Source organism: Oxyura jamaicensis, chromosome 1, assembly GCF_011077185.1.
Source record: "Oxyura jamaicensis isolate SHBP4307 breed ruddy duck chromosome 1, BPBGC_Ojam_1.0, whole genome shotgun sequence".
Lineage (NCBI taxonomy): Eukaryota > Metazoa > Chordata > Aves > Anseriformes > Anatidae > Oxyura > Oxyura jamaicensis.
In genome coordinates, this window is record NC_048893.1 from 3,571,943 (window position 1) to 3,587,208 (window position 15,266).

The window sequence follows — 15,266 nt, forward strand, 5'->3', positions numbered from 1 at the left end:
TTCTTTCTAGCTACAATTTCCTAGAGCTGCCCTTTACTTTCAGCAGTGGCTGTTACTCATTAGCCAAGGAATGGCTGTTTCTATATAAATTTTACACGTTCACACTAACTTAAGATGAAGGGCATTGGCTTCTACTCCTGTAAACTTACCTCCTTAATGGGAGATGTTTGGCATCTCCTGGAATTAGGTCACCCAAGGGCCTTCCTGACTGCCAGATCTTCAGAAAGATGGGAAGTTGGTGCCTACATACTTGGAGCACATAGGGGTTGGTGCCAAAATCAATGCAGCTAATTTGGGGTTCAATTGTCAGTTTTCTGCTTCCCTGGCCAATATTTTAAGACAGGGAGCAACCACATGGCCAAGAGAAACAGCTGTATATGTACCAAATAACCGCTATCTGTTGATACTCTAAGGTGTCTGTGCTATGCTGGGATTGTTCTGTTGGCCTTGGCATGGACCACAGAGCAACAAACAAGGAAGAACCAAACTTCCTGATTTTGCCGAGGACTCCGTTTGGGGGCTTTCTGTTCTTTCTGAGTATCTGACAAGGCTCTGACTTGAATTTCCGAGGACACCCATGCCTCATCAGACTCTTTGCTACAGCTTGGCCTCAGGGGATCTGAAGCCTACTCATACTCTCTTCATGGAAGCCACAGGCCCAATGTGTGTTGCCTTTTTGTTTTGTTTTGTTTTGTTTTGTTTCATGTGAATGAACACTACGGACACAAAGAGAAGAGTTACATGAAGATCTCTACCTGCTCCTGAAATATTTTGGCAAGGGGTGCACAGTCAGTCAGTTTAATAAACCTCACAACATCAGTCACAGTCCATTCCAATGGATTACTGTCTAGGACGAGCTTCTCTTCCTCTTCATGCTTAATTTCCTACAAAAAATAAAAGGTCTCATAAAGAAAACTACCTGGTGTGGAAAACCATGCTACTGCTGAGCGGGGATGCCCTCCTCAGATGAGGAAGGCTTGGTACCAAAGGTCAATTTATAGAATCAAAGAATCATTAAGGTCAGAAAAGCCCTCCTAGATCACCTGGTCCAACCACCCCCCTGCCACCAATGTCACCCACTAAACCATGTCCCTAAGCACCACGTCCAACCTTTCCTTGAACACCCCCAGGGACGGTGACTCCACCACCTCCCTGGGCAACCCATCCCAATGCTTGACCACTCTTTCTGAGAAGAAATGTCTCCTCATTTCCAACCTGAACCTTCCCTGGTGCAACTTGAGGCCATTCCCTCTAGTTATCTGTGAGAAGAGGCCGACCCCCAGCTCTCCACCCCTTCCTTTCAGGTAGCTGCAGAGAGCAATAAGGTTTCCCCTGAGCCTCCTCTTCTCCAGACTAAACACCCCCAGTTCCCTCAGCCGCTCCTCACAGGATTTGTGCTCCAGGCCCTTCACCAGCTTCATAGCCCTGCTCTGAACATGCTCCAGGGCCTCAATGTCCTTCTTGTACTGAGGGGCCCAAAACTGTACAAAGTACTCGAGGTGCAGCCTCACCAGAGCTGAGTACAAGGGGATGATCAGCTCCCTGGGCCTGCTGGCTACACTATTCCTGACACAAGCCAGGATGCCGTCGGCCTTCCTGGCCACCTGAGCACACATCAGTCAGCACCCCCAGATCCTTTTCCTCTGCACAGCTTTCCAGCCACTCTGCCCCAAGCCTGTAGCACTGCATGGGCTTGTTGTGGCCAAAGTGCAGGACCCGGCACTTGGCCATGTTGAACCTCATCCCATTGGCCTCTGCCCATCAATCCAACCTGCCTAGGTCCCTCTGCAGGGTCTTCCTACCCTCTGGCGGATCAACACTTCCCCCCAACTTTGTGTCATCTGCAAAAAAATTTATGGCAAACACTGCCATTAACTGGGAGCTTGCAGGCACACTCACTTCCTTGACTTGCGAGCACTTCTCTGCCTCACCGAAGGAGAGGGGCTGGGGTTTGCGGCTCCGCCGGGCCCTCTCTGTGGGAGGAGGTCTCTCCGACTCAGTGTTGCTCCGCAAGGTGACCGCTCGCCGGGGCCTGGTGGAGGGCACCTCAGCGGAGGAGGTATCGGTCTGGTCATCACGGAGCTCAGAGCTTGTTTCCTCGCTCCCTGTCTCATCCTCCATCGCATCTGGCTCATCATCTTCGCTCTCCTGCACAAGGACCATCAGAGAAATGGCAGCCAGCCATGGAGTTGATTACAGCAGCAGCTCAAAAGGCACTGGGTCAAACTGCACAGCCATGTCCATGGTGGTCCAGGGTAACATTTATTTTAACCAAATTATCTCATTTGTGTTACAGTGCTATGTAGATTAACCCTCAATTTAGGTTTATTACAAAATGTAAAAAATACCCAGTGAACAAGTTATTTTTTTTTGTTGTTTGCTTCTAACAAAAGGGCAATGGTAATAACTCATCTGGCATGAAACATTCAGCAGATTCCTGGGAGTTTTGTCAGACTGACATACAGCAACTGATGGAAAGTGTGTATTTTGAATTTTATATATACTGACGTTGCCCAAATGGCTTTGATAGGCTAGCTCTGATCATGCATCCAAGGCATATGCACAAGTCTTAAGTGAAAGAGAAAATTTAGACCAAATTAGTTATATTGGTTGAAAGGCTGAAAAACCTGGGTAATGGTTGATTTCAGCTTAAAATGGGTTTATTTCAATCTAAATTCATTTGAAGCAGTATAATTTAAGGAAATGAGGCTGAACCACACCTAAATGAGGACTAAGTCACGTAGATGCAAGCAATCAAGTGACAGTGGTTAAGAAATTGCCCCCCTCCAGCTGAAGTAGAGGGAATTTAACCAAATGAGTTTTCTTTCAGGTTGCATGAAGCAGCAGCAATTGATAGCACTCAGCTTAAGAGCTTTATCATTACTGTCACAGGAAAACCACCTAGGAAGGGTCCACAAAAAAGGGATTTCACCAAGTTGGCTCCAGCCTTCAGCTGGACATGAATCATTGCTCTTGGGATCCTGTCATATCACATTGCATCCTGAAAAGACTGAGGCCTCAGATACCATACATTTGGGACACAAACCATTTACTTGACTTCTAAGGCTACCAGCACTTCTATTGTTAGCTTGAATGAATGGTTAATGAAGAATTAAAAGCCCTTGAAAGCATACTGGCCCAATAGTTATTTATAAGAATATTTAGATATCTCAGACATGGACCACAGACCTCCTCCAGTCTGCTAGATGCTGCACAAAGCATCTAACAGGTTGATCTATTTGCCTACAGGGTTATAAGGAAGTAAAAGAAAACAAAGATACTGCATCAAACAGCACATTAACTAGTGAGCATTGCAAAGATGGAAACAAAAACTTTATCTGCTAATTCCAGAACGGGCAAGGGCAGAAGTCCCTGAAGTGTCCCAGTACAACCAGTCCAATCTTAGAAGCAGATAGTGGTAGGAAGGAATTCAAAATGGGAGACAGAAGTCTTAGGGGTTGCTTAGAAGTCCCTCAAAAATGAGATGCAGATGTGTGTGGGGGGAGGGAAGCAATGAGGGGAATTTGCTGATTTACCTCTGCAGAGCCTGCAGCATTCACATCAACAGCTGACGACCTCCTTTTCTTCTGCACAAAGATGGATTTCCGCCTTTTTCTGCGTCTGGCTGGCTTGACATGACCACTTTTCATGTTGTTATTTTCCCCAATTGGTGGCTTAATGATTTTTTTCCTTTTCCCATAATAATAAGCTGGAGAAATGAAAGCAAAATTCTCACCAAAAACTTTAAACCACCAAAAGAAGGGAACTTCAGCTCGCTTTTTGCTACTGATTTAGTAGGTGCACTTTTATGAGGAGCTTTAAAATGCCTTGATTTGGAAACAAAAATCCACTGTAAACATAAGATGTCACTGTGGACTGGCATAAAATGTTACCGCTTTTATGTATACACGTTTATGGGTGATGAGTTCAGAATTTAACCCCACACTATGTACTTAGAGAAAGTTTCCACTAAGCTGAGCAGCAATTTTAAGTGAGAAGCCAACATGTTTCTTACTTGATCTAATGCCCTTCTGTATGAGTTAACAGCTTTAGACACATTTTCAGTTGCTAATAGTTTCAGTAGAGGATAGAGAGGGCCAGCTATCCTGAATTACGTATGTTGGTTCAATGCACAAAGGAATGTGTTTTTTTTTCTGTTTCCTAACTCTGAGTATTTCTTGGCCCAAGATGAAATTAAGAACGTGAAAATCCCCTGGCTTTGCATTAGGGGCTTGGTTCATCTGCTTTTTGACATGCCCTACATCATCCTCTGGGGCTGACAAGCAGGGTATCCTGGGACATCTAAAATGGTACTTGGCACCCATGTCGAAGTTTGTAACTGCACTGAGCTTTTCACAAAATCAATGGAGTTTAGAGCATCATTCATCTGGCCAAATACAAACATCAGCTCTAGGATAAAATAAGCACAGCTGTAGATCCCCCAGCTGTATCCCTCCAGCTCTCCATTCAATCCCAGTGGAAGCTAGGAGTCCATCAGGTGTAAAATTCTATAGAAACCCATACTCAGTGATATGAATGTCTCTGAGCCTGTTTCTTCTTCAACCCTGGCACCAAACAGAAGCAAATCAGTTCAAATCAATCATACTGGTTCATTGCAACTTCTGTGATAGGACTCACTTCCACTTTCCTGACTTGTTTAAGACCCAGTTATATCAATAACACCGACCAGTACTAATAGTAACACCGACAACAAAAAGTTCTGCACACATGCTTAACTTCGGCCTTCCTGAATAGACAGGAACAAGTTCAAATATTAAACACCCTGAGCAGAGAGGGTCAATGCTACCAAACTCCTTCCAGCACCTCAGCACTGCGATACTGGCCCATGCTGGTGATTATGCTGGAAACTCTTTGCTGAGAAGGAGGACAGGATTCACCTAAGCTAATGAAGGTTGTCTCAGATGCAGAGGTTTAAATCTCAGCTGGCCACTGCAGGCTCCTTTTATGTGCTCCTTAAATTGCATACAAAGAAAAGTCAATACTTCCAAAGAGCAGTGAGTTTCCAGGAGATATATTAGGAGGGGGTGAGATGGACTGTTTTCTGGCAATGCCTGTTTCTCTGTACAGAATACTAAGGGAGCCCATAGTGACCTGGTCAGCACTAAATAACTACTCAACCTACATTAGATGAATCCTACTCATTATTAATGTATTACCCAACTCATGTTCCCCATAACTAGCTCACACACAGTATCCCACTTTTTCTGATACCTGGCTAGCAACAAGTCCTGCAGCCAATACTCACTGTACTTGGTTTTAGTATGAATGGAACAGTTCTCCGGGCAGACTTCAGCCACCAGCACAGGACTGAACAAATTGGGGCAGCACTCCAACTTTGCACAGACTCTTCTGCAGAAATCTGCCACCTGATCCGACGTTCGCACAATCTTAACAGTTGCCCTGTACGTCTTCCCTCTGTATCTAGAAAAGAGTTCAAGATGACCCCGTGTTACCAATTAGGCTTTGATGCTACAGACCAGATGCTGCCCCCTCTCTTAGGGAGACACAGTCCTTAATGGGTTTTGGAAGAGAGTGTCTCTTGGGAGGGTGGGAATAAAAGGTCTGCTTAGTTAAGTGACTCCGTTTCAGACAGACTTGAAGGAAAGGTAGGGTGAAGCAATCCTGGAACATGAGCTGTGGTACAGTTTTGGTTTGGGGAGGAATGCAAGTGCCAACTGGATATACCTAGAGATACAGCAAAAGTCAGAATAAGCTTCCAACAGACTTGGTGCAGATATTATGCAATTGACCTGTGATGAGAATCTTACACACCTTGCAGAATTTTCTGGTCACCACCTTGTACTGGCAATGGGCTCTGTAAGCCCTCACTACACCTTCGGTCTCCTCCACTGCCATCTTTCTCGAGGCAGATCCCATATCATGTGCCAGCTCACAACATGCCCACAGTTTGATTGTGCAAACTAAGGTCACTTGTAGTGTAGAAGCAGCTGGGTGAACCTGGACTGTCCGCCATATGGAGACCAGATGACTTCACTGCTATGAGATCTGGACAGTCCAAAGCTCGAGGAACTCATCAGGCGTCTCTGGAGTGGCTTAACGGGGTTCAAGGAACAGGCCCTGAAAACAGTGATTCCTACAGGGAATTCTTAGAGCAGAAATCTGCAATGAAAGGTTGTCTTAAATTTGTTAACCATGTGCTACTAAAACATTTATTTCAGTGTTTTATATGAAGTGTTTCTGAGCAGTAAGTGAAAGAAAGATACGGTTACATCCCTGCTGTAATACGTTGTAGACGTGAACTCTGAAAAACCAATTATCCCCATAATTTATTAAACAGCAGCACCAAGCTATTGTAAACAGTGAGATAAGGTTTTTAAAACATCTCTTACACGTCCTGAGGAAAGCAACACAAGAGACAATCATGCAAGCGCCTGGTGCTAAGGCATTATAAATGTGCTTTAGAGGAGAGAAAAGTGACGCACAAAAGAAAGGGAGGGAGAGACAGTGAAAAAGAGAGATTGCTGGACTGGAAGCAAAGACAAAGATAGAGTCATCAGGAAAAATGAGACAAAGCATTTGTGAGTACATTACAACCCACAGGTCACTAGCAGGGAGGCAGCTCCTGATAGTCAGATATGGAAGAGGAAGAGGAAGAGAAACAAAGGAGACGTGGCTGGAGAGTTAAAATACACAGCATGCACCTGGACTCAGTTCCCTCCCTCTGAAGATTTTACTGAATTGCACAAAACAACCAAGAATCCAACTCTTGCTGCTCTACCACCCAAAGGCTCTTGCTGAAAACACTGAGATATGGGAAGAGAGTTTCATCCCATGGTATGTGAAGTCCTATAGAGGGGGTACCCACTCAGGTCTGAGAATACCCCAATCCAACCATTCTCAGGTCAAAAAAGACTTGATTCAAACTATCACCTCAACCCAAAACTCTTCCAGAACCTATAGGAGCATCTCTGCAAGGTACCAGACTCTGACACCCTACTGGGTGCACAAAAAGGACCCCGGGTTATGGAGACAGTCCTGGAGCTATTCACACTCCTTATTTAATTAGCCAACCCTTTGTGCACCCTGACAGACCTTGGCAGACATATGATACAAACTGGAAAAAGTGCTTCTTCCAGACAGAGAGCACTGTTATCCCGGCTCCCCTATGAAATAGCTGTGCAGGCTGGTTGGCTAAAAGGGGGTTGGCAAAACCTAATATGAAAAGAACAAATTCTACAGGCATTAAAATACATCTACTTATAAATGTTTTATATTTCTTTTCAATGTGTTTGAAAAGACTTCTATCCTTATTACTTCTCCAGAAGCCGTGAAATTTAATGACGGCCTAGATCGTTAGGTCAGTAAATCTGTGACAGGCTGCAAAATTCCATTGTGCTACCTTCACCTGAACCCCAACAACTTTGCTTGGACTAAAGCATCACTTCCAGAAAACCACCAGACTCCCCTTTAAGGTCTTCATGCTGGAAGAAACCTGGCAGGAGGAGAACCTGTATCTGTAAATCTATGCCTCGTTTTATTTATGGATATGTGTGGATTTAACTTACATTTATTTGTCCTTGTTCTGACTTTCACCATGAGGATGAAAAGACTGCATCTGGTTTTGTTTCCCTGCAAAAGCACTGTAATCAAATTGCCTCTTGATCTTCTTTCTTACAAGCTAAGAAAGCTGCCTGATGGGTGTTATTCAAGGATGGCTGACTTCTTCTAACTGCGTACTTCCTATTGTGTTTGGCTACCCAGAAAGGACCCATTGTACATTATAAAGTGCCTAGTGAAAGAAAAAGATGAAACTAGGAAAACGAACAACTGACTGATTTCACAGTTTGGTCTGAACGCAACACACATAGCAATTAACAGAATGGATGGCAAAATGTAGATCAACACGACTGCACCAATCAGTCTCAACAAGCCAAGGTGTTAGTAATGGCCACAATAATATTTTTTACAAGATTTTGGCCTTGGCAGCACCTCTTTCAACTATAAACCAGCTTCTAATATTTTCCATATTTCTCACACTACAGATTTCTAGCACAAACACCACCAAATGTAATTTGAGCTTGTCTAGGACAGCCATGTGCAAAGAACTCCTTTGGATATAATCAGAAAAACCTTTTCCATTAGCATCATTCAAAAAATTACCTACTACTGATATTCCTATTGATGCTTTCAAACAAGGACTCCTATCTTCTTAACCACTTTTAAGCAGTAAGTAACCTGCATGCACAGCATGGCAGCACTGGAGACAGCAAACAGCTGTGTCAAGCTTAATATTTTTAGTTTGCTTGGAAATAACTGTTATTTTAAAAATGATTTTTCAGCTCAAGTCAAAGAAATTTTAATTTAATCTCCGTTTTCTTTCTGCCCTCAGATCCCAAAATTTGGAGAAACCCTTGTGGCTGAAACAATTTCCAGGAAAAAATATACTCAGGATCTTTGCTGATTCATGAGCAACACTATTGAGCTAATAGCACTTTGCTGGCAGTATCATACTTATTCTTCTTTTGGAACCAGACATTCATAAGAATAAAATGTGTTCTAGGAGCTCCAGCTGGGGTCCATTGTGCAATGATGTGAAAAGGCTCATGATGAAGATACATCAAACAGCAAGGGCTTTGAGATTACCCTCATTTTCAAAGGTTTCATCACAATAGCTAACAGTTCTGACAACCTTTGAGACTATTTTGAATAACTCAGTGTCTAAAAGTCTCCATCTCCTTTCAGAGGATCAAAAATTCCTGTCTGTTCTTTTGCAAGAAATTTCCAATTTCTTTTCCAAGCTCGAAGTCCACAAAACGTATGAAATCGCCTGGGAACACCAGCCACCCACAGCAGACAGCCAAAGTCTCTCTGCATTGGATCTACCAGAAGCAACTTACTAGTCCAGCAGCACAAATTGTCTAACTTCATTGTTTGATTCAAACCCTGCCTGTATGGACCATTGCAAATGCCCGTGATAGCAAAACCTAAAATTTTTATCAAAACCTTCAAAGCTACTCAGTCCATCCTGAATACCAGGAATTTTGCAAATACTCCTAATCTGGGTAAAATCAACAAAACCATGGTAGTTATCTTCCTCCAAAGCTATTTAACCATTCAGTGATATTCTGTATTATTGAAAATTGTATTCAGAAAGGAACCGTTCTTATTCTAAGGACATGTCTTGCTAAGTCTCCTGATTCTGAAAAGAAAAGGTTTAAAATATTCAATTGGTGGTAGTGTCTTCTATCTACAATATTTGGCACAAACGACCAAATACCCTAATTCACCCTTGCAATGCCTCAAGATAAAAGTGGCAGAACTGATGTGGAAGTCAAATCACATCACATGAGCTGTAGATTTGTACTGACACTCAAGGACCACCATTAACAACTGTTTGCCACCTGGACTTGCCACCACTCCACAGCTTGGCTCTAAAGATATTATGGGAGACTGTGACAGAAGCCTTGTTAAAGTCAACACAAGTAACTTCCACTGGTTTTCCCCCAACCACCAAAGCAGTCATCTCATCACATCAGGCACACCTTGCCCTTCCTAAGTCCATGCTGAGTCTTCCCAGCCACCTTCTGGTCCTTCGTGTTCTTGGAAATGGTCCTCCAGGAGGATTTGCCTAATAACCTTTCCAGAGACTGAGGTTATGCTGACCAGCCTGTAGTTACTTGGATTCTCCTTCTTGCTTTTCTTGAGGTGTGATTTGGTATTTGCCTTTTTCTAGAGATGAGGAAACTTCCTTGATCTAATGAACTTTTGAATATGACAGAGCATGACCTTGCAATGACATTAGCTTGTTCCCTCAAGCAGCGCTGGATGCATCCCATCTGGTTGCACGCACTTGCATACATCCAGTTTGCTTATCTCATCTCTAGGTTCTCTTCTATCAACCATGGGTAATGCTTCACTCCCTCAAACAGGGCTAGGAACATGGAAGGCCTGAGAGCAACCCTTGCCAGCTGCTGAGGCAAAAGCAAGCCAAAGAAGCCATCAAACTCGTCAACACAATCTATCGAAAATGAAAGGAAGTCTTGTAAAGCAGCCACAGTAAAAAGGCTGTGATTTGGGGTTAATATTCCTAAAAGTCAGCTACTGGATTTGCAGGTATAATAACTTCATTTTTCAAGCAGTCCAGGAATACTCATCTTTCTTGTTTTGATTAACTGGGCTTCAAACAAGACACAAGATAGTGCTCTGCACACAATGGTACTGTTTATGTACAAAGTCCTGCAAAAATGGGTATGCCCAATCAACCCCGCTTACAGCTGTTAGAAATGAAAAGCCTTTTTTTTTTTTGTATGTAAGACTGGGAAGCCAAATCTAGACATAGGCACTGAAATTAAAGCATTAAAACCAGGAAGGCTGAATGCCCACAGCTTTGTCTATTCCTCATAGGAATTCAGGGGATTGGGCCTGACATTTCTAACTCATCATCACCAATAAATCAGGTTTGACTATTTCCTCAGAGAGCCAGCAGTGCTGATGGGAAGCGAATGCCATCAGACATTGCAGACACATCTCTTCGGACAATCTAAATTGTTTAACTTCTTTGCAAGGCTAGCGTAATTGATTTTGAACTGGTCACTCTTGACAGCAGCGTAAACTAAATGCAGGTCACCCTAAGACTGGGCTAATGCATTGGTGGCAGTGAAGGATTTGGCATTTGGGGCAGTGGGAAAAAAAAAAAAAAAAAAAAAAAAAACACAACACCGCCTTCTCACCATCTTCCTCCCTCCCCTTTGCTCTACCCTACCACAACCACCGCCGCAAACAAACAACAACATTGTTGAGATCTAAGGAGTTGTCAGCTCGCATCAGAAGGAAGGCGGTGACACGACATGTCACATTACAGCGCCGGCGCTCCAGCTGGCTACGGAGCTGTCATCATTAGCAGCAAGACACCACTGGGAGCTGGCATAGCTGGAACTCGATGTAGACAGGCGTTTGCTTGTTACAGGTCTCTGTTTAAGATTCCGGAGCAAAAACAGACTGTCATACCTGATGTAGCATGGCATGTGCTGTTTGCACGTCTCAGGGTAGCTGATTTCATAAGCGTGTTTCCTTTTCTGCTTCTGCACAAGCAGATGTAATTAAAACCCCAGTAGGCTTGATGAAACAGCTCAAGTAAGCCCAGGAAGGTAAAAAAAAAATCCTGGAGTAGTCAGATAGGGCACTTCTACCCTTTGTCACCCACCAAGAAGTATTCAAGGTATCTGCAGGCAAGCTGGTATGACACGTCAGCACCACTCTGTGCTCCAGCCCCAGGAACCAGACAGCTGCAGCCATGTGGTTCTCTCCAGCACCGTTAGCTCTGCCTCCTAAGGAGCCAGAGGACAACGCCATACTGAATGAGAATGTATTTCTATGCTTAAAGTCACTCCAAGACTTGCTGTCCCAGCTCTGAGACTGTAAAGATCCATCCTGTGGCTTGGTAAAGTTGAAAGATGCTCTTTGACTTGCTGAGAGCTGAGATTGCTGCCTCCTAGGGCAGCCATCATACAGGAACACACAGCCAGTGACTGTCTGGTCAACACTGAATATAAAACCTTGGCATACTTTCATCTGGCAAGCTATACAGATATAAGATATATACCCCAGCAGGCTGGCTGCCCTGCTAAATATGCAGGAAAAGGAAAAAGACACAGGAACAAATGGATGGAAGTGCCATGGAGGAAAGCAGAGGAGATGGAGGTGGTCCTTACAGTACAACTAGCACATCAGGTAGCAGTGAGGGAGGGTAAGTGCAGTAAGGATTGCAGCAGCCTTAAGACGTACATACTACTGCTGTTGAACCAGGCAGATATTTATACTCAAATGAGAAATCCCAACAAGCTTCTATTTTGAACACTGCTAATAGGAAAACTGCCCACAAGCTTGAGGCTTGGCAGGATTGAACATAAAAATGGAGCATTACAACTTGATTTCACAACTGCTAAGTACCTTTTGGAGTGCATTATCTGTCGTTTGCTAGTACAAGGTGTGGGAGCCTGGAATCAATGAAGTCATCGCCCATGACCTGGTTTTATTTTTAATGAAAATCTGCATGCACAAGGATGACTTTTGGATTCCCATCCACAAAATTTCATTTGATGAACACAAAAGCATGACTTTCCACATGGGTGAGAGAAGCAAATTAAAATAGGATTTTCAAGTAGCTTCTCAATTCTAATTGCAATCCTCCTTTCCAGTTTCTGATTGTGCGGAATAAAAGGTTCTCAATTCTCTCCCTCAATCATAGCACACAAGAGCTTTCTGCAGTATCTGCATGGCCAAAGATCAAGTACAACAGCAATCAATAATTCCATATTTGACAGCAAATCATTGTAAATAACCAAAAGAAAACTGCTTTTATTTGAAAAGGAGTACCAGAGTTCAGCATAAAGGGTGAAATTCACTGCATTTAATGTCAGTACTCAAAAAGCCACAGCGATCAAGCTGGTCAAAGAGAGAGAGCTATCTACAAAGAACTATTTGTTGACCTTTGTCTTAAAATGGGAAGAATTGCTTTTTGGGAGGGATCTGGAGAGAGCATTGGTGATTGTCTCCTCTTTTAGAGAAATAATGGATCTTGAGATACGTCCTAAGTACAGTGCCCATATATAAAGAAGACATAAATGGTACATTTTAAAATTGGAAGGAAAAACAGAGTATTTTTTAGATACCAAGATTTCTTAAATATTGTTTAGATTTAGATAGAATTGATCCTAGAAAGGCATTAAAACCATCTGAATCCCACATCTGCTAGTATTTTGTCCTAACCACCCTCCCATTTAAAAACATGTCCCTGCAATTTTGTTTACACTTTTTTGTGCCATTGATTCTTGCCAGGTTTTTCTGTATTAGAGTGACAGGCTCTATATTAAAAGCAGCAATACTGCTACATTTAGAAAGCCAGGAATTGAGTGAAATCAATAATAGCCAAGCTTATTGGAGCACCTTATCATAAAACTCAAGACTTCGCTGAATGAACGTGGCATTTTTCTTCAAAATCTGGATGGCTGCTTGGAGAAAGACAATAGAAATGAACCATTCAGGTGAACATTTCACTTCTTAAGTTGTTATAGAACTAGGCAGGTAGCTCAGTGAAGCAAAATGATAATTAAAAAAAAAAAAAAAAAAGCAAAACTCTCAGAATACAAAAAATCTCCTGCTCTTTTTTTTTTTTTTTTTTTTTTCCCAGCCAGTTCAATTTCTGAAGCCTCCTATATAGAGGAGCACACACCGAAGACTTACTTTGCTTTGAGTGTTTCCTCTTGGAAATTCCACTGAGGGTCTTCCACCAGCTGCAGTTCTCGTAAAACACTTCCTGGCTTGTAAGCTGCATTGATCACCATGCTCAGAACCTATTGAGACAAAACCAACAACACTGGTGGATTTAAAAGCAATCCTTTACCACGCTCCCTGGTGCTATATAAGCAGGAGAAGCTTACAGATGCCAATTTATGTTCAAGGACGTGCAAGACAAGTGCTAGATGCAATGAGAAGATGTCCCAGATGGAATCAATGTGCCAGACATGTTGTGGATGACACCTCAGTATGATACCATGACTGCATTAAATGCTGCTGGACAACCCCAAAGATCTCCCATTAAAGGAACGCCAGTGTTACTCCTTGAGACAGAGCCCCTCACCCAAAGCAGGTTCCATTCCCTGCATCCACAGTGGCTCAATTTAGTAAAATATGAAAACATCTCTGAACGCTCAGCCAGAGCCAAAGTCACGTGGGGGTTACACACTGAACACTAAATGGGAAACTCACGTACTTAAGGTTGGCAGTACACTTAAGCATCAGAGTGCTGCATGCCTTGAGGTATTAACGGAATATTAATGAAGTCTACACAAAAAGAGTTTGCAGGAGGTGTGCCTGAAACCCAGTATGTGTCCACTCTGTACAATAAAACACATGTGCCAATCCATTTAATCCAAAGTGTTTGAGAATAAAAATAATTCCTACTATTCGCTCAGAGGATCCAAGCCTTAATAGCCTACACTTGGCCTAAGGAGATAAATACAAGAAAAACAAATCTCTTAATAGCACCAGATCATGTGTTTGAACACCCTGCATTGTATGTCCATGAATGACTCCACAATGAATCTCGATTGGTTTTGATATAAATTAGCTCTTTACCTAATGCCTGGTCTTAATTCTTCAGGGGCCTGCAGATGATTTCAGTACTATCAGCAGTAAGTTTCCCTAACACCCATGAACATGCTTCATAAGAAATGAAAAACTGACCAGGTCATATTGCAAAGAGTAATGAGTTTATGTTTACATTTTTTTATTCTTTTTGCTTTTTGTGTTTTTCTTTAATAAGCCAGCAATCTAATGATTTGCTGGCGTTTGGAAAACCTTGAAGGGTGGATCATTTTCAGGCAAGGGCTTTAATTGATGTCGCACAGTACCGTGTAAAACAGAAGTGGTTTGAGTAGCCTGTCTAGATTATTTAATGGAAGCAAAATTTAATTTATTGTTGGTCCCTTGGATAAACAACTGGAACCAGTCTTCAAAAAGATGTAATTAGAGACACTTAAAGCAATGCCTACTAACAGGACCCAATGCCTTATGCAGCTCTGATCACCTGCACATCTCAAAGCGCCCTATGAGCACACTCATCTCACACAAGGGGAAACTGAAATACAGATTTACCCACAGTTCTCCAGCTGGTTCCTAGCTTGACGCAAAACCTGAGATTCCCAAGGGCTTTGATTCCCAAGAAAACAAAAGAAAGCTTCTGAGCAACTCCATCCAGTTGCTCATTCACATCTGTTCTCGTCTGCTACTCACCATACAGACAGATGCAGCACTGGTATCCAAAACATACTGATGCAGGAAAGCCAAAAGTGGGTTTTCAAATAAACACGAAGTAAATGTGTGGCTGCTATGCTCATTCACAACTCACGTGTTCCCCTCCTCATCTGCAAATCCAGGAGGTTATTTGCCACCTACTCAGGTGTCTGCTGGGGATACTTACTCAGCATACTTTGACTCCCACCCTATTTGCTGGTGAAAGAGCCAGGAGCAGAAAGCAGGGGGCTCCTCCAGACCAATTCCCATAAACAGTGCTGGCCTGATCCTTTATCAGTGCAATGGTGTTTGTATGAGTTGTCAACAGAGTTAGAAAGTGAGCAAGAAAAGAAAATCCCACCCTGCAAATAACTGTTTGGCACTGCCTGAGCATTATCCTGGACACCTAATCAACTCCAGCCCTGCAAAGAAACCACAGTGCCAGTACTTCTCTCAAAGGTCGTTTGTCATCACCAGGACTCTTGCTAAAC

At 42.9% G+C, this 15,266-nt stretch overlaps 1 protein-coding gene across 1 annotated transcript in view; it reads right to left on the bottom strand.

Annotated features, from left to right (window-relative positions):
- Positions 1-15,266, bottom strand: part of SFMBT2 (Scm like with four mbt domains 2) — a 113,135-nt gene that overhangs the window by 4,279 nt on the left and 93,590 nt on the right. The window contains exons 16-20 of the mRNA XM_035335241.1: positions 13,225-13,334; positions 5,267-5,442; positions 3,537-3,709; positions 1,900-2,148; positions 756-884 (exon numbers count right to left, since the gene is read on the bottom strand). Coding sequence (XP_035191132.1) covers positions 756-884; positions 1,900-2,148; positions 3,537-3,709; positions 5,267-5,442; positions 13,225-13,334 — 837 coding nt within the window. The remainder of the gene's footprint in view (positions 1-755; positions 885-1,899; positions 2,149-3,536; positions 3,710-5,266; positions 5,443-13,224; positions 13,335-15,266) is intronic.